This window comes from Pocillopora damicornis, chromosome 3, assembly GCF_964200805.1.
Source record: "Pocillopora damicornis chromosome 3, jaPocDami1.2, whole genome shotgun sequence".
In the NCBI taxonomy this organism is placed as follows: Eukaryota; Metazoa; Cnidaria; class Anthozoa; order Scleractinia; family Pocilloporidae; genus Pocillopora; species Pocillopora damicornis.
Genome location: NC_142672.1, coordinates 11,930,048 through 11,950,385, shown reverse-complemented (window position 1 = coordinate 11,950,385; position 20,338 = coordinate 11,930,048). Strand labels below are relative to the sequence as shown.

At 39.8% G+C, this 20,338-nt stretch overlaps 1 protein-coding gene, 1 long non-coding RNA gene and 1 pseudogene across 2 annotated transcripts; 1 reads left to right on the top strand and 2 right to left on the bottom strand.

Annotated features, from left to right (window-relative positions):
* Nucleotides 1–44: 44 nt before the first annotated feature.
* Nucleotides 45–4,211, bottom strand: LOC113666107 (dermatan-sulfate epimerase-like protein). Its single transcript, XM_027181866.2, has one exon. The coding sequence runs from the start codon at nucleotides 3,618–3,620 to the stop codon at nucleotides 207–209; it is 3,414 nt and encodes a 1,137-aa protein (XP_027037667.2). The 5' UTR covers nucleotides 3,621–4,211; the 3' UTR covers nucleotides 45–206.
* Nucleotides 4,212–10,196: 5,985 nt separating this feature from the next.
* Nucleotides 10,197–13,414, bottom strand: LOC149048243 (uncharacterized). The gene is made up of 3 exons (XR_016184604.1): nucleotides 13,353–13,414; nucleotides 12,008–12,019; nucleotides 10,197–10,713 (listed from the first exon to the last, which is right to left on the bottom strand). It is a non-coding gene; the product is annotated as an uncharacterized LOC149048243 (long non-coding RNA).
* Nucleotides 13,415–13,573: 159 nt separating this feature from the next.
* LOC113666105 (dermatan-sulfate epimerase-like protein) lies at nucleotides 13,574–16,617 on the top strand (annotated as a pseudogene).
* The last annotated feature ends 3,721 nt before the right edge of the window (nucleotides 16,618–20,338 follow it).

Sequence of the window (20,338 nt, the reverse complement as noted above, 5' to 3'; positions counted from 1 at the left end):
ATCTGCCAACATGGCAGAATTTAAAAAGGTAAGGTAATACACTGTTTAACTTTCTGATGAAAGGATTTTATTCACGGTCTTTCCATTTTTAAAACTTAAACCTAAATTCTTCAATTTCGCTCTGTGTAAGCTGTTTTGATTTTATCGGCTTTAGATATTTACTGGTTATACAGCATTCTTATTCTCTTATTTCTGATTTGCATTACCTAATCTGGTAAATCATATCGAAGTTTTTTCATTACTTCAGAGCAAATTTCCTCAATTCTCACGATGTTTTCAGCACTCAGTTCTTGTTCCCAGGCCGTGACCATTCTGGAGCCGATCAATTCCCTCGAGGAACCCAAACCAAATTGCTCAGTCCGAACGACTGTAAGTAGACGGTGTTCAGTAGCTGGCGAAAGCGGCACACCTACAAAGCGAGAAAGTTCCTCTGCGGTTTTGCGAGGTTTTAGGACCAAATCCTCTAATTGAACAAAGCGTATGCCTCCCATTTGAAAGTGCGCGTTGGCACGCAGAATCGCTTGCGTCTGCGCGGCCCAGAGATGGGCAAGAAATTGCACGAGGGTGTTTTTGTCGTTTTTATGGCTATGATCCTTGAGTGCTTGCTGCATTTCAAAGAATTCAGGGGCAAAATTTGACATATTCCTCTCTGAGCACTTGAGATTCTTAACTGTATCAAAGGCGGCGTGGACAGCAGCGCGAAGTTTAGTATCCACGCGAATTTCTCGAAGCCACGCGTTCACCCACCCTCTCGGGTCCCTAACCACGACTATGGCACGCATTCTCTCCTCCACGATCTTTGATAACCACGAAAACTTCAAACCCCACGCGGGATCCGACAGTCGGACAACTGGAAGAGCCTTGTGAAGCTTATGGGGTAATTTTGGTAAAACTCGTTTCGGGTCTTTAGCAAGACCACGAAACCATTTTCGATCCCGAAGCGTTTCAGACGAATGGTGAAAACGATGAAAAGTAGAACACGGATCCAAAAACTTTGCACCTCTCCCAACCTCTACATTGAAGAAATTCGAAGAGTTTTTAAACATGTGTCTTAGTATTTCCGCGCCTGCTAGAGGTAGAGATGTGAATAACACAAACGGTGGAACCTCTTGTACTTCGGAGAGAACACGACTTTCGCGCGAACTTTCAATCGCATTGGGTATTTTTAAGTTACATACTTCACCAACACAAAAACTGATATGAACAGCCATTATTGTTATTAACCATGACATCCCAAGGCAAATCACGAACATATCACAGAGAGTTTGTCGAAACATCTTTTTTCGAAGCTGTAAATAGAGATATAGCAACACAACAGAAACAATGAATGGCAGAAACAAGGAGGATAAAACATTCCAAGTTGTATGCGAGTTAGTCTCCCTTAAGGTTAATATTAAAACTTCCTCCTCTGCAGATGACATGACATCCAAACCGAAACGCACAGTCCTGGATCTCTTCTCGCTAATTTCAACCTTGCAGTATCCTCCAAAATCCAAGAACTCATATCTAGAGTAAGGTTGATTATGCTTTGTTGCTATGGAAACATGGTAACGAACTCCGTTCACTATCACTGAGATCTTCACTCCGTGATCATGCCCAGTTACTACTCGTGGAAGTTGGTCTACTCTATGTCCAGGACCGAGAAATAAGTACGCAGTCCGTGTATATCGCACGTTCAAGGGCGTTGTTATATTAAGATAATGTGTTCGAAAGGAATGGAAGCTTGACGAGTAATTTGTCGAACTGGTAAAACTCTTCTGGTCGGTCTCTAAGTTTGACCAGTAAACTCTGTGCAAAAGTCCCTCTATCGAAATGGTAGCATGGGGTGTTTTGGACATGCTCTCATTGAGTATGAAGGGATGATCAACGTTATGAAAGAAGGCGCTCATAACAGATGCTTGACTTCCTATTTTGCGTTCGATATAATCGACCACGAGGAGCACGCTTGGATTCAACATAATCAAGGAACGATATACACTAATAAGGCCCAGTTCTTGTCGATACCACCCACTCATCTCTCCGCTTATAAAAACCATATCATCTTCGCTTGACGCAGATATAATATCTCCTTGGGCCCTCCAGGCTGCCATTGTTTGAAAATTAATCCACTTACTGCATTCTCCTATCTGCCCCTCAAAGGGTTTGTAGCAAGATGACTGTTGAGAGGGACCGAATACTAGAGCATTATTAAGGAAAGTGTACTTGTAGGCGTAATAGGTCTCTGTAATGAAAGGTACACCATTTGGGGCAAACACAAATGATCCTTGGTCCGGCTGTTCATGGCCAGGGTTAAAACTTCTCCGTCCTTGTAGCCATGATCGAACGCGTTTTCCTCTGGCAAGAGAATTTATCGCTCGTCCGTGAAGCACCCCACATTTCAAGGAAAGAAATGTTCTTTTCTTACCCCAGTGACCGCCTAAATGATTACCGGGAGATATGTCCAATCCCCCCCCGTAAGTTACCACTCCCCAGTCACTGAACACGTGGAGCCGAGGCATGCTTGGGTTGGGTAGTGCTCTCTCTCGAATATCAGGATTATAGAATAAGAACTCTGTATGGAGCATGCTTTTTTGGTGTGACGCCGATTGACTATAGACTTTCACTCCTGCCATTTGAACCTTGTGCTGTCTAATCTGTCTGGCCAGCCAATTTCCCAAGCCACTTCTCAAAACATGGTTGTCTAGGAAAACTAGCTGGCTTTCTGGACCGTAAAACCAGTTCCGATTGGAGTCGCCATAGCCAACGGTTTCTCTGAACCCTGGGAGCACCGTATGGTAAAGAAACGTCGCGTGTTCTTTAAGCCAAGGGGAATGCGTGAAGTCTACACGTAAGTGGCGTAACGCAAGGAACACATACTGCGTTAGTGAACGTGTAGTGTAAGTGCCATAGGCGACTCCTTCGTCAGTGGAGCCGTCCACTACGAAGTTAAATAGCTCTAAGTTTCTACTTAACATTAAGTGAGCTCGTGACAACCATTTCTCCCCCTCGAACAACTTGTGTCGGGCGACAATCAAGGCGCCATTGAATATCGCCATATAGTTTGTGGCTACGTGATTTTGAAGATAAGAAGACCCCCACCAAAGCTTGAAAGATCTCTCGTATAATTCCTCTGTCACTGTCGTTATATTCTGTAAGAACCTAGTTCTTTGAGTGTCGTTTAAACGCGAGTACAGAAAGTCATATGCGGTCGCCATTCCGGTTAAAGAGTGGGCTACGGGGACATCGTCACGGAATGAATCGGCGACGCGCCAGTTGGGAAGATTGGAAAGTCGCTCCATAAACAGAATTGCAAGCTCTGTCGCCTTGAGATCCTCTGGATTGAGAACGCAATAGAAAGCTAACGCAGTAAGGTCATTACCATAACACTCGTTCCAAGCACTAGAGAAGCTTTCCCAATCTTTAGGTGGTAAATAATATTCAGGCCTTTTTTTTATCTCTTGACTGGCCAAGTAGATCCTTTGAGATATTTCAGAGTGAGTAGTTCGCGCGCGTTCGTGGAGACTAGGGATATCTTTCTCGTTGAAAAACAAGAATGGATGAAGCTGTTCCAAGCCATTCGCGGAAGCTTCGCAAGAAACAATAGCGACAACTGTTAGAACAATTCTTGATGAGAACGACATTCCACGATCGGCAATAAGCCAGTTTCACTAATATTTACATAAAGCGTGGGTCAGAGGTCTTGATATCCTTGTGATATCCGCTCTCCGTAATGTCCCTGACGCCTTCAGTGTCATGAGTTAATGTGTTACATTCCAGCGGTTTGCGAACGTTGTCAAGAGTGTTCCTGCGAAAACGAGACACTTCTAAAAGTTTTCCAAAATTCCTATTCTTTCAGTCAAAGCTTTCCAAAACCTGTATTCATTCACTCTAGGTTTCCCGGCAAGATCTGCTGTCATTCACAAACCAACGAAGATTAGTCTTGTTAAATTGTGTAATATCACTTGTTGTTGAAAATGTTGACACCATAATTTACGTTGGTAATTTCAAGTTGGGACTGAAGCTTTGTTCATGATTTGCATTTCCCTATTCAGATTCTAATGGAAGAATTGCCACCTAACTACCTTAGAAATACTGAATCATAGCCGTAATTATTGTTACTCAGAATCTACCATGACATCAAGACTTGCCATGGACAAGTCTGCTTTGAGTTAACTTCTTTTCCACAAAATAATAATAATAATAATAATAATAATAATAATATAATAAAAATATTTCTCCCTTACGCGGGTGTCTTGAAACCTTACACCTTGAAAACCCCGAAAAACTCAGACATCTCATTCCATCTTTGCGCGATTTCATATCAAGTGTGCTCAACGATTTAAGTCGTGGAATATGGTACGGCTATAATTTACCACATTTTAGTAAGAGTTAGTTTTAGTCTTTTCTAGTAGAGAGAAATAATGTGAAAAATAAATACAATAAGCATTTGTTCGCGAAATGCAATACTGTACTCTCTTAAAATAAATGCGGAGTGCGTGACACTTATCACAACACAGTGGTGAGTAATCAGATAACCGAATATTGTACTTCTTAAATGTATGGCTTAAAAAAAAGACTGCAACAGCAAAAGGTTCGAGGGCCCGGAGTGCGTAACGAACGTGGAAATGGCCACAACATCTGTTACGTTTCTTAATCAGTTACTTTCTTTCTAGAGTTTCATTTACGACACCGCTTTGTTTCTAAGACAATAGTATGCATATCAAACTCATGGGGTACAAATAGTCTTAACATGAATATAGCGACCACGCCCAGTTCAACGCCCTACTCAAATCGAGTGTAATTTTCGAATATTTTACCATCGTGCGAATTCTCTACGGAAAAAGCACTCAATGTACCTCTGAAATTTTAAACTATAATATTTTGGCTTTCTATTTCGCTAATTTTCTAACTTGAAGGTAAAGTTTTTCCCCCGTCATTTTTACCTTTTCTCCGAGCGGTTGCGTGAAATTAACAAGGCGTTTTTGATCAAAACACAACCAAGCGAAGGGTCTCAAACGATATCTCTTTTACGCAGGCGCAAATTAAAAATGTACCGCCAGAATCAAAAAGAGTAACAAATTTCCTTTGTTTTGATATGTAAAGTGTCGAACAAAAAGCAGATTTACCCCCGTCATTTTTACCTTTTCTCCGAGCGGTTGCGTGAAATTAACAAGGCGTTTTTGATCAAAACACAACCAAGCGAAGGGTTTCAAACGATACCTCTTTTACGCAGGCGCAAATTAAAAATGTACCGCCAGAATCAAAAAGAGTAACAAATTTCCTTTGTTTTGATATGTAAAGTGTCGAACAAAAAGCAGATTTACCCTCGTCAAATGGCGTTTCAAAACAGCTGTATCTTCCTCCTTTTGATTTTTGCCTGTTTTGTAAGCGTGAAAGCAGTAGGAGAGGGATCTGGAAAATCAGAGAGCGCTTCGGGAATTAATCTGCCATCGTTTACTTACGAGATAAACAAGTAAGATTTGTGAAGTTTGTCGCAGTATGAAGTCTAAATAAATGCCTTTTCTAAGCTTGTTGGCTGTATTTTTCGTAAACTTCCCCGATTAATTTTTCGTTTCAGCTTACTAATTTATACTATTTCAAAGCAATGTAAAGACGAAGACGGAGAAAACCATGAGTCGGTCCTTTCAACAATCGTAAACAAAGTGTTTGAGCAATCAGGTATACGAGGTGTAATAATTAATAGCCGCATTTCAGAAGTCTTCAGAAAGAAAATATTCAGCCTTCAGAAAGCTGTCAAGAAAGCTAGTAATCGTGGCGGAAGGCAATTAAATGCACTTCTTAGCAATTTGGAAGCGGGCCCTCGGTATCGATTTAAGGTGTATTACAACGAGGTTGATGTGCATCAGCTTAAAGATGAGAACAGCCAGTTAAGGGGAGAAAAAAGAAAATTAGAAGAATTGTTGGTACAGGAGAAGGCAAAGCGATTGCGAGTGGATGAAAAAGCCCGAGAAACTCTCGAGAAAGCTGAGAAGAAAGGGGCCTTCTACAAGAAAAAATTTATTCAATTGGCCAAAAAAGTGATTAAAAATGGGAAAAAAGGTAGAGGCCCTGCTAAGAAGAAGTTTTATGACTATTCTAAGCACCATCAAAAGAGAATTAAAAACCAACCGAAGGACGAGTGCCAAACTACACTCTCTTTTCTTGGGCTGTACAATTTTGTTGCAACCAAAATTGAAGTCCTCAACACTGAGACTAATCAATATGAAACTTTCAATCTTGTTGGAGAGGGAGAGCTACCATTTACAGAGTCTGACCCAAAGGCCCTTGATAATTATGACATTGATAACATAAATATGTGGCTCTACCTCAAAGATAATTCAATATTTCAAATGAGGCCTGGCATGAAATTGCCACTAAGGCTAATGGTCTCCCCAATACATATTCCATCAAGAAGCGAATTAATGAGCTAAACAGTAATTGGAACTTGAAACCAACACCAGGAGATGCTGAAGGTGTTCAGTTAGGATTTGCAGAAAGTTTGCAAGAGCACATTGTTAGGCTTCAGAAGAATGGAGAAATCAATGATGGAGAAACTATTAAGATCAAGCTTAGCGGTGATGGTACAAATATTGGAAAGTGGCTTACAGTTGTCAACTTCACATTTACTATTCTCAATGAAAAGGATGTGGCAATGGCTGAGAAGGGAAATTATGTACTTGCTGTTATAAAAACTACAGAGACATATCATAATCTGAGAGACAGCCTAGCAGACCTTCAAATGGAAATGTCAAACTTAAAGGAGATAAGTGCAAATAATTGCACCTATAAAATTGAATACTTTTTAGGTGGAGATTTGAAATTTTTAGCACTGGTATGTGGTTTAGGCAGGGCAAATGAGGATTATGCTTGTGTGTGGTGCAAGTGTCCCAGGGAGCAATGGTGGGACACAAGCAAAACATGGTCAATTAATGACCCCAAATTTGGTGCTAGAACTGTCACCGAAATAGCAAGGTTTTCCACTGGAAGGAAATTAAACTGTAAGGCACAACCATTATTTGATTTTATACCTATGGACCTTGTCATCATAGATATATTACATTTTTTTCTGAGGATTTCAGATGTTTTGATTAACTTGTTTACAAGAAAAAGAACCTCTGATAGATTCCCAAGAGATAAATATAAACACATGGCATGTTATGAAGAATTTATCAAAAGTATGGGAATCACTTTTAATTTTAGAATCAACAAAGAGAGCAAAAAGCTGGAATATAGAGATCTTACTGAACCAGAAAAGTTGAAACTCTTTCAGAATATAAAAATTCTGACCTATGCTTGTCAAAACAAAGACATACAAGTGATCTGGGCTAAATTTATGGACATAATTGGTGATTTGAGGCTAGATTTTACATCTGAAGAGGGTATTCTTGAACTGCAAAGAAATAGCAAATCATGGTTTGAGCACTTTCTCAAAGTTTACCAAGCAAAAGATGTCACTCCCTACATGCATGCACTATGTTATCATGTTCCTGAGTTCCTGTCACTTTATCAGAACATAGCATATTACACACAGCAAGGCTTGGAAAAATACAATAATAGAGCTTCTAAAGATTTCTTCAGATCCACAATTCACAAAGGGGTTGATGCCCTCAAACAACTGTTTCTGAAGAAAAACAGGATTCAGTTCCTGGAGGCAGCAGGTTATGAAAGGGTTTAAGAACACCTACAACGATGAGCTCCTATTCAATGATTGGACTTCTTTGTCCCAGCCGATACTAAATAGTTCCTGGAATTACATAGGCAAAATCTTCAGCTACATTTAAAATTCTTTCATCCCACTTCAGCCCCAGATATGAATCAAGCACCCTATTTGACTCCGATTGGTAAACCATCTTCCCTCGTTGAAGAACGCCGGGCAAAACACCCCCAACACCTTCCATGAAAACATCTTGGTCAACATTAAGGTCTATGTTTATATCAGGGTCCTCTCGCCGTCCAGACCAAAGCTTTTTCTTTATTTCACGAGCAAGTTGGCCATGGAACGATTCTTTTCTATCCTCTAGAGAGTTTTCCGAGGGAATGAACAGCTTTTCGCTGCGAACAAACGGAAAATATCCAGATCCTCTATCGGCCCTCAAGGGTGTCCATTCATCGAAGCATGTGCTATAGCCAACGTCATGAATTTTCAACCTCTCTTGTTGATTTTGTCAACCTCCCTGATCTCAATATCATACAGTTTTGTATCTTTCTATTGTGGATTCGCCTTTCTAACGGGGGTTTATGTCAAGTATTTGTTGAAAAATCGCTTTGCTTTTTTTATTTCCCTCTTTGGCCTGTCCGCCATTTTGAAAATTCGCAACAGAGAGCATGTTTGTGCATCACGAAGGCTTAGTGGTCGCGTACACCTGGAACCGAGAAAAACAAATGTTCGTCGCGCTGGGGAAAGAGTTTGATATGTTAATTGCAGACGGTTTTTAGGCCGCTTGTCAACAACGTAATGACATTATTGTTTATACAAATTCATTCTGAAACCAATATTTTTATGTCAACCAAAGTGATTTGTTAGAGAGAAAAGGGAGGATTCATAAGTTATTTATCGGCTTGAGGTAGTGACCGACGTGTTTGCTTAAAAATACTGCCCAGCCGGAAAACGAGGTATATTTATGAAAAATGACAACGAAAGTTGGGATGTACTCGGAGACTCACGAAAGCGTTACCGTGGCCCGTGGGCAAAAATTTTTTTTGGGATCACTTTCTGAAGGAGCTTAGACACCAGGCTCAACTAGGGAACCAAGCCTTTTGATGACGTAAACAATTTTTCACTCACCACCCCCGACTGGTTGAAGTGTAGTTGGAGGGGGACAGGGAAGGAAACATTTTTATTACTTGCGCGGGAAAAAAACAAATGAGAAGTTATCTATTACCTTTTTTTTGTTGTTGTAATTTTCCAGAAAAAACAAATGGGAAGTTATCTATTACCTTTTTTTGTGTAATTTTTGCGGGAAATAATATTACCTTATCTCGCTCCGCTCCGTACATATACGAATCTTCTGCCTTTGGTTATAATACACTTTCTTCGTTAATTCTTAATATTACTCACGGTCAAATGGATCCAAAGGGAATTTCAAACCTTGGAAATACTTGCTTTCTGAATAGTGTCTTGCAAGCTCTGCTCTCAGTGACATGTTTTTCCGAAGGGCTCACTGGATTGCAGCACAATCACAAGAAGTGCACCTCATCTAAAACAGGTCTTGAAAATGTATTCAATATTATTTTAGCACGTCAAAATAACATTGATATTGGAGTGGAAGACATAAAATCCCAGCAGGCAAACAACATCAACCCATCGGTGAACTGTGTAATTGAACCAAGTACTTTTTTGATGAACCACAAAATTCGTCATCAGTGTGGTAATCCGCTTAGTTATTCTTGACATTAAGCTTATTTCGACTTTATGAAACAATTAAAATACGTATATTGAAATACGTATTTGACAACTGGATAATCTTGTTAGAACGTCACAGGAAGTTGTACCTTGTACGGAGCTACGAGTAAAATGTTTAAGGCCTTTTCACTGTTTATGGCGGTAAATTTATATTAGTCCTGGAAGCTTTGCAAGTCGTAGTTCTTTGCTCGATTATTTTTTGACACTGTTGTGTTGCGCGTTCATCTAAAATGTGCGTGTACGAGTACTAGGAGTGCAAAGAGTGAAAACGGTACGCAAACCTAACACTTTCGACCCCTCCCCATCCCCCTCCCCCAGCCCCACCCTCTGGACAAATGAGTAGTTTCTGGACCATATTGACTTGATAATCTTGGTAACTCCTAAATTGACTATGCCAATTTCCTGTGGATTAAATTAATTACAATCACAAACCTGTAGACAGCAAAATTAAATCCAGGAATGGTGTCCCTGCCACATGGAAATTTTTGTTTTTGGTTTCTTTTTTTTTCTGAGGGGGGGTAGAGTTCAACCCCCCCTCCCCTTTGAAAAATTCATTTCATGTCAAGCATTTCCTTAAAAAATTTTGGCACTTTTGGACCCCCTCTCCCCTGGAATTTTCAATGATCCTACTTGGGGTGGGAGTGTGTTGATCTTTCAATTCTTTCTAGAACTACACCTTTACTACACATTCTTTCTTACAAAAAGTGAATTTTGTGGTCAAAATGATCTCTATAATAATCACCTCCACCCTTACATTTTTCTTTTGCATGTGGGAGAATAAACATTGACATTGACAAAAATGACAACAGTTCTATTTGCACTCAACATTTACATTTTTATTTTAGCCAATAACTACAAGAAAAGTAAAATACTCATCACAAAGACAAGCTACCATAGTATTTCTTATACCCAATCACACACTTTATTAGTCAGTATTATTCAAACATTTATCCTGTTCCATTAGTGGTGTTTGTCTATTCATTCTTAAGGGTTGTACTATACAGAGCTTCCTGAAGGACTATTCTAACCCAGTGGAGCTGGAATCATCTTATTACTGTAGCAGGTAACAAATTTTAATAGCATTAAACCTAACACCAAAAGGACACACAAATACAACTATTTTTTTGATAACTGCTACAGTGCTTAACACTATAAACTACAATGCACAAAGCAGACTATTTTCTTCCAGTGCAAGAAATTAGGAATGTCAAAGCTACTACAATTGTACAAATTCAAGTTCTTATGCATGGATTGAAAAGAGTAGGAGATGCAGTCCCTGTTGCTGTGGTCTGGTCTCTGTGTCTGTGTGTTGTGAAGAATACAATTCATTCCTGTAATCAATTGAGAAAAGGCAAATAATGAAAATAAAAATTCATACAAATACAAAATGCAATAAGTCCACATTAGCTTATTTGCTGCCTTCAATACAACATCATTTAACAAATAAAGAGATAATGATGACAACAAGGATGATGATGGTAATGATGGTGATGGTGATGTCAAGGATCATGGTTAGTGGTATAGGAGACTGACTGGGTGACCTCCAGTAACTAGAAGATGAAGAAGCAACAGTATGTGTAATGCCTCATTCCATGCTGTCTAGTCACTTGAAAAACTAGTAGCCCCCTGCCCCCCTCCCCTTGCTGATTCCTGTCTATATATAATGAATTGCACAAATATTAAATTATGCATTCTTTCATTTTTACTACATCAGTTGCTCCCAGAGTACTGATGCATGGAAGAGGCTAGTCACATGCCAGGCACCTCTGTCATTTTGCATTCAAATGGTAAGATTTCAAAATGATGGAAAAAAACTTCACAACTTAATAGATTACAAAGAGAAAGTGTTATTGTCCATGAGGGTACCACCATTTCTTCTGGTCATTATGTGTGTTACCTAAAAAGAGAAGAGAGGTGGTCACATCTTGAAGCTACAAGCCAGGAAGTATATCTCCTCTTCTATGAAAAAGATGCGGTTGAAGACATGCAAGAGGTTACACATATTTCTTCTATGTCTGTTAAGGTCCAAAACTGTCTACCACAGATGCCCAGTATGCCTCTAAAAAGGAAGAAGTTTCCTGTCAAGTTTTGTCTTCCACCTGGTTACTATGCAATAAAGGCTGAAAAATCTGGCATTTTCAAGACAGCTACTGGAAGTATACCCTGGAAATATTCTACACTGGATGTAGCATCAGTATTAGCAAAGCAGAGGGAATTGCCATGGCTGGGGTCCAAATCTCAGGGAATCCTAGAATTAAAGCATGGGAGCCAACTGATGTTGAAAAGCTCCTTCCAGCTAAACACAAGATAAGTGACGGCAAACTTTCCAATTTTGTGATAGACTATATTTTTCTACTGATAGAAAGTCAGTCTCAAGCCAGTAACAAGAAAGTTTTTACTGTCAACTCCGATGTTTATAACAACATGGCACAATTCTTAATGAATATTTTCTTGAAGCATAAGTATGACTTGCTTTATGAGAACATTTCAGCAGCAGACATGATTCTGTGCCCAGTACTGCATGGATCATATATTATCAGAGAGAAGCCAACATGAAAGTTCGTAAAAAATTCAACAATCAGAAAAGAAGAAGGAATCTTTCACACAATGTTAGAAAGAACTTACCAAATGCTGGGCCTAAAAGATAGAGCAATCATTGGAATGAGTTCTGAATCCATTTTTACAGAGCTATAAAAATGGAAAGAACTTAGCAATACCCCATTGGACACAACCATTTTTCCTAACAGCTGTCTAAAATTATTGAAGCAATAACAGTAGCTGCTTTCATCTGAACTGATTTTTATCTAATCAATGCCAGCACATGAATACTCAGAGAAGTTGGAGTAGTTTCATTGCAAATTTTTCAATATTCTTTGCAGCAAAGGATGGGAAAAATTAATTATTATAAATAATTATTATCATCATTATCATTGTTATCATTGTTATCATTGTTATCATTATTATCACTATTATCATTATTATTATTGTGTTTCAAACTTTACCACTTCCCTTCCCCAAAGCAGCTACATGTATACAATACAGGGCCTTTTAAAAAGTCCTCAATGTTTAATGCCTCGAGGCTTGCTGGTTTGGCAGTCAGTGGAAAGGTAATGAAAGAAATACATTCAGCTGGATTTATATGATTATAATTAACATTCAAATATTGATTCTAACTCTGCACTGACTCAGGATATAAAAAACAAGACATTGATTGCATTATATATGGTGGTTTGATGCAAATGAGCCAAGAGAGCTTTTTTTTTTTTCAGGTACATGATCATAAAAAAGCCCCATGTTCTGTAGTTGTAAGTCATAGAGTGAAATTCAGTACTTTAACTATATTCAGTAGACCTCAATGCAGTTTTCAACACCACCTTAATGTCAAATAATTTTTGTGACAATTCTGTTATCATAAAAATATCAGTAATACTGCAAATTTCAGCAACAGTTGTACACGTTATAGGAAAATGATTCTTCTGTAAAAAATTTTTCTTCTAGCAGACTTAAATTTTCTGAAAAAAATAACATACAATGTATGGAAAAACTATCACAAACAACAGGGCAGATTCAAGGAAAGGTACAGCCATAGCCAGTATGAAGCAAACATCCCCACCACTCCCAAAATGCATTATCAGTTGCCTCAGATGTCCAGGCTGTCCAGGGAACAATTTAAACGTTAAATAAGTACAGTTTTGCGTATTCAGATTAATTACTGCTAGGTGCATTATTTTATGACAACGTACTTTAACAAGTTAGGTATATATATATATATTTCATATCACAAAAGCAAATAATTTCTGGTGTTATCGCTAATTGGGATATCAGATCAAGAAAGTATAAGGTTATTAATAAAGAGTTTAATTTTGGCTGAAGGTTTTTCGAGTTATTAATTTGACAATTCACTGTACGTTGTAAAATTACAAAGCAAAACACTAAGTTTAGGTTGAAAAACACTAAAATACTTACTTACCTTCGGTCTCAAAACGTTTTTCACTATACTGCTGTAAAAATTTGAGTTTGTGTTTACTACAAGCCGATGTCTCCAATGTGACGACATAAGCTAGTGGCAAAAAAGGTCACGCAAGCAAGCAAAGGCCTGGGCACAAATTCAGTAGGCTTGGCTACTGAGTTGAGCCTGGTTTCTAAGCTCCTTCAGAAAGTGATCCCAAAAAAAATTTTTGCGGCCCGTGGGCAGAGATAGGAAAATACTGACCGGGTAAAGAACCAATCAGATTGCAAGATTCGTTACCGTGCCCTCTAAAAAAACAATAAATGGCGATATTTAATGGCGCCTTGATTGTCGCCCGCCACAAGTTGTTCGAGGGGGAGAAATGGTTGTCACCAGCTCACTTAATGTTAAGTAGAAACTTAGAGCTGTTTAACTTCGTAGTGGACGGCTCCATTAACGAAGGTGTTTATTATGGTACTTACACTACACGTTCACTAACGCAGTATGTGTTCCTTGCGTTACGCCACTTACTTGTAGACTTCACGCATTCCCCTTGGCTCAAAGAGCACGCGTCGCTTCTTTATCATACGCTGCTCCCAGGGTTCAGAGAAACCGTTGGCTATGGCGACTCCAATCGGAACTGGTCTTACGGTCCAGAAAGCCAGCTAGTTTTCCAAGACAACCATGTTTTGAGGAGTGGCTTGGGAAATTGGCTGGCCAGACAGATTAGACAGCACAAGGTTCAAATGGCAGGAGTGAAAGTCTATAGTCAAGCGGCGTCACACCAAAAAAGCATGCTCCACACAGAGTTCTTATTCTATAATCCTGATATTTAAGAGAGCACTACCCAACCCAAGCATGCCTCGACTCCACGTGTTCAGTGATTGGGGAGTGGTAACTTACGGGGGGGGAAAGGACATATCTTCCGGCGATAACTTGGGTAGTCCCTGGGGTAAGAAGAGAACATTTCTTTCCTTTAAATGTGGGGTGCTTCACGGACGAGCGATAAACTCTCTTGTTAGAGAAAAACACGTTCGATTTTGGCTAGAACGACTGATACGTTTCAACCCTGGCCATGAACAGCCGGACCAAGGATCATTTGTGTTTGCCCCAAATGGTGTACCTTTCATTACAGAGACCTATTAAGCCTACAAGTACACTTTCCTTAATAATGCTCTAGTATTCGGTCCCTCCCAACAGTCATCTTGCTATAAACCCTTTGAGGGGCAGATAGGAGAGTGTAATAAGTGGTTTTATTTTAAAACAATGGCAGCCTGGAGAGCCGAAGGAAATATTATATCTGCGTCAAGAGAAGATGATATGGTTTTCATAAGCGGAGAGATGAGTGGGTGGTATCGACAAGAACTGGGCCTTCTTAGTGTATATCGTTCCTTGATTATGTTGAATCCAAGCGTGCTCCTCGTGGTCGATCATACCGAACGCAAAATAGGAAGTCAAGCATCTGTTATGAGCGCCTTCTTTCATAACGTGGATCATCCCTTTATACTCAATGAGAGCATGTCCAAAACACCCCATGCTACCATTTCGATAGAGGGACTTTTGCACAGAGTTTACTGGTCAAACTTAGGGACCGATCAGAAGAGTTATGCCAGTTCGACAAATTACTCGTCAAGCTTCCATTCCTTTCGAACGCATTATCTAAATATAACAACGCCCTTGAACGTACGATATACACGGGCTGCGTACTTATTTCTCGGTCCTGGACATAGAGTAGACCAACTTCCACGAGTAGTAACTGGGCATGATCACGGAGTGAAGGTCTCAGTGATAGTGAATGGAGTTCGTTACTATGTTTCCATAGCAACAAAGCATAATCAACCTTACTCTAGATATGAGTTCTTGAAATTTGGAGGATATTGCAAGGTTGAAATTAGCGAGAAGAGATCCAGGACTGTGCGTTTCGGTTTGGATGTCATGTCATCTGCAGAGGAGGAAGTTTTAATTTTAATCCCAAGGGAGACTAACTCACATACAACTTGGAATGTTTTATCCACCTTGTTTCTGCCATTCATTGTTTCTATCGTGTTGCTATATCTCTATTTACAGCTTCGAAAAAAGATTCTTCGTCACAATCTCTGTGATGTGTTCGTTATTTGTCTTGGGATGTCATGCTTAATAACAATAATGGCTATTCACATCAGTTTTTGTGTTGGTGAAGTATGTGACTTAAAAATACCCAGAGTGACTGAAACTTTCCGCGAAAGTCGTGTTCTCTCAGAAGTACAAGAGGTTCCACCGTTTGAGTTATTCACATCTCTACCTCTAGCAGGCGCGGAAATACTAGAACACTTGTTTAAAAACTCTTCGAATTTCTTTTTTGTAGAAGTGGGGAAAGGTGTCACAAAGTTTTTGGATCCGTGTTCTACTTTTCATCGTTTTCACCATTCGTCTGAAGCACTTCAGTATCGAGAATATTTTCGTTATCTTGCTAAAGACTCAAAAAGAGTTTTTCTTGATTTACCTCCAGAGCTTCTCAAGACTCTTCCAGCTGTAAAACTGTCAGATCCCGCGTGGGGTTTGAAGTTTTCGTGGTTATCAAAGATCGTGGAGGAGAGAATGCGTGCCATAGTCGTGGTTAGGGACCCGAGAGGGTGGGTGAACGCGTGGCTTCGAGAAATTCGCGTGGATACTGAACTACGCACTGCTGCCTACGCCGCTTTTGATACAGTTAAGAATCTCAAGTGCTCAGAGAGGAATATGTCAAATTTTGCCCCTGAATTCTTTGAAATGCAGCAAGCACTCAAGGATCATAGCGATAAAAACGACAAAAACACCCTCGTGCAATTTCTTGCCCATCTCTGGGCTGCGGAGACGCAAGCGGTTCTGCGTGCCAACACGCACTTTCAAATGGGAGGCATACGCTTTGTTCAATTAGAGGACCTGATCCTGAAACCTCGCAAAACCGCAGAGGAACTTTTTCGCTACATAGGTGTTCCTCTTTCGCCAGCTGCTGAACATCGCCTTCTTACAGTCGTTCGGACTGAGCAATTTGCTTTGGGTTCCTCGCAAGAATTGATTGGCTCCAAAATGGTAGAGGTCTGGAAACAAGAACTGAGTGAAGTGGACGTCGCAAGAATTGAGGAAATTTGCTCTGATGTAATGAAAAAACTTCGATATTATTCACTAGGTTAGGTGGTACAAAAAAACGTGTGAATGTGTCATTAAGACATATTGTTCAGCAAGACACTTTGTTTGCACCAAACCTCTCTAGCTTTCAACCCAAGAGTACACATTTGTACCAGCAAACTGCCAGGGAAAGATTACAAAGGCCTGGGGTCACCCAAAAAATTGACTGTTGTGCCATCCACAGGGATGATACTCTCAGTTATTCCGTTCTACTGAAAATGGGATAAGTTCTGGCCAGACAGGTCTTCTAACCAGCCACCTGAAAAGATTCATTTTACCCGATAGTTTTTTTACCTTGTTAAAAAAGACTTGGCCGTGCTTAGTTTTGTCGGTGAAACCAAGATTTATTTAAAAGATCTCTTCCTTCCCTTTTTTTAAATGTTACTGTATTTAAAACGCGAATTAAAAAAATGTCGACGTTTCCAATGGTTACGGTCGCTTTTTTTTCCCCTTTCTTTCTCTTTTTCTTTCCCAGCCCTCATCCTAAGTACTTAACCCTTTAACCCGCATGAGTGACCAAGACAGAATTTCTCCTTACACTATCAATACAATATCAACCAGGCAAGTTATAAGAATAAAGAAAACCATCAGTTTGGAGGTAATAAGTGGATCCAATACCAAATTTTCTGAACTAGCATTCTAAGAATTGTATGCATGAGGGGCTTTGTCCCCGAAAAAAATTCGCAGCATGCATTCTACGGAGGCGCTATATTTCTGTCATCAGTGTACAGAATTACATTAACGCTTGCGGTCGGTAGGTGTCTATGCGGTTGCTTAAACCTGTTGATTATAAGTTAAAGGTTCACCTAACAATTAATACTTCATCTATGCTCGAATTTCAATTACGAAAACACAATAAATCTTGCATTGGAATCACTTGGCGCGATCTCATCATGGAGGCCGAAGTCTTCGATCGATCGGCTAAGTTTTCTATAGTTACGGGATCCAATCTCGACCCCAAAAAGTACTAGTATGTGCTAACGAAAAGTTAATGTGAAATCAATCCGAATGCTTTTGCAAAGAACGAATTGTTTCGTCGATTCCGCGCTGACTACAATACGTTCTGCCCCGCCAGCAGGTCTAAAGCGCGTTAACAAAGGCTGTTCGTTCAACGCCAGGTAACCAAACAACATGTATGTGATATCTTCAATTGGTCTCTGTGCCGGACAGATTAGACAGGGAGAATTCCTGCAGATGGATTCGCGAGGTCTCAAAATATAATCCTATTGTTGATGCGGTAAATCAAATCGCTCTTGACCGTACACTTTAAGCGGGAAATGCCTCCAGTAGAAAAATCATGGGAAATTTCAAAGATGTCAGTCAAGAATAGCCGAGCTTGACAACGATATTCGGGAACTAGTAAAGGATAATAATTATATAAGTTAACGGTGGATGCCTCAACTTTCAGTCAAAAGAAAGAGTCCAGACAAAGAGCGGTCTCCTGATATAAATTACTGTGAATTCAATTTTTCGTGACCTCTTGGGTAGTGTATACCTGAGTGTTATTTTTAACCTCATCTTAACCCTCCTTACACGGCAGACGCGTAAGACGATATTCATACGTGTAAATTTGTTCCCAGTGACCTAAAATGCAATAACGATGTTTTAGACCAGCTTCTCCCCAGTTATAGTCGATTTTGGCAAGAGTGGTGTCTTCGGAAAAGTTAAAAATGCCGTTCCAAAACCTTCGCACACAAAAGATCATTATAGGATTAGTTGCATTGCGCCGAAGCTTGTAGACCGAACGGGGGGACCATCAGTTGAAAGCGATGTGATTATCTAATAATATGACAGTAAGGAGAATTACAAATTTGGTCTGGGAGTTAAAAGGTAAAGAATGTCAAAATACACCATACTTTTTAAAATAAGAATAAGGAAAAGAAAATAGACCACAAATTGAACCTTCTCCTAGCCTGTCCTCAAGCTAGAGCTTCTCTGACGAACGCATTGCACCTACAGATCAAAAGGACTAGAAGAAGGAAAAAATCAAGATATTACACCCACAAACTCGCACGCGTATTCTATAATTAGGAAGCTAGAAATATTATTTACCCAGCGCAGGTACAATAAGAAATTGCCTTGAGGACTGTCACAACCAAGAGCGAGTAGCGTGGAAGCACCACAACGGCAATGAGGAAAGAAAATACTATTTTTTATAAAGGTGGAAAATTCAAAAATCAGCGAACCAAATAAAAAAAGAGAGTAATAAGCACAAAGGCTGGAATTACAATGACCGGCAGTTCTTTCGCACGGGAAGTTCAGTAGATTTGAATTCCTGCGCAGGTTCTTTGTTGGCTGTTAACCTTGTTATCTTTGCGAGTTTTCGTACAAACGAAGAAGGACAACCATTATAGACAAGTAATGATGACTAGTGTTTCTTTTCCTCAGAGATAACTGACGGTTTCGTTGTGAGGTGTTTGGCTCGGTCGTATAGACTCTTAACGGGGCTGTCCTGGTGTACCGGTACACGGGGGAATTCCTATTGTTTTCATATCCATACATGGAGTTGTGACGCAGTTCGTTAATGTTTCGTTCCTTTGTGTACCGGTACACGAGGACACAACCCTCTTAACAACACCACGCTTCACTGACTGAGGTTGGTGAGAGTCATAGGCTAAGTACTGGTCAGTGTGGGTGGGCTTTCTGTAGACAGTGGTAATGAGAAGACCGTCTGAGTCCCTTGTAACTGTTGTGTCGAGAAAAGGAATGGTGTTATCTTTCTCGATTTTCATGGAAAAACGAATAGCAGGCTATTGAATTTTTAGATATTGCAAAAAGCCGTCGACATGGTCCCGGTCTAAGACTGTGAAAGTGTCATCTACACATCGTTTCCAGATCTTAGTTTACAACATCTAAACAGTTAACAGCCTACTATTCGTTTTACCATGGAAATCGAGAAAGATAATACCATTCCTTCATAAAACACATGAAGGGTGTATCATAGGTTCTTCGCCGCTGCCTACAACATCAAGGCATACGGACCGTTTTCGAGTCTTGCAAAACATTTCGGTCTCACTTAGTACGATCTAAAGACGCTCTATCCACATCAAAAGTGACTCTATCGTAAGACAAACGAATAAAGTTCGTCTCCTGTACATACATTGTTTTAGGGAAGAAATTATATGTTAACAGCTGAAATAAAAAAGTGCCGCGGAAAAGAACTAAACAAAGCAAATTTCATGGAGCAGTTACTGTTTGACGCGTCATGAATAATCCGTGACCTTGGGTGGATACTAAAATGGATCTCACGCAAGCTTTTGCAGCAAAGCGACGGTTATGTTCAGCATTAACTGAAGATCAAAACTTGTCGCTGGCTAATGAGAGGATATTTACATCTATACGGCGTAACAAAGACTTGCAGGCGTTGAAAGAACTGGACTTGAATTTAGTCCTTTACAGCGGTCAATGTTTCTCGTAAACTGAAAACAAATACAACTAAATGAAACTAACTTATAGACCTTATAGGAGAAATCAATTGCAATAGAGAAGCGATCGAAACAAAGGGCGATAAAACATAATTGTGTGTGAGGCAAAGTACAGGGTGATACATTTTGGGGGCGGAACACCGCACAAGAAGAATCTTATTATTACATGGAAAACACTTAACAAACACATATGTCAACCTGAATAAAATGCCTTTGTATTGACTTTGGATGAAGATAAAATAGCAAAGATAGGTAACATGAATATCATATCAAACTCTTTCCCCAGCGCGACGAACATTTGTTTTTCTCGGTTCCAGGTGTACGCGACCACTAAGCCTTCGTGATGCACAAACATGCTCTCTGTTGCGAATTTTCAAAATGGCGGACAGGCCAAAGAGGGAAATAAAAAAAGCAAAGCGATTTTTCAACAAATAC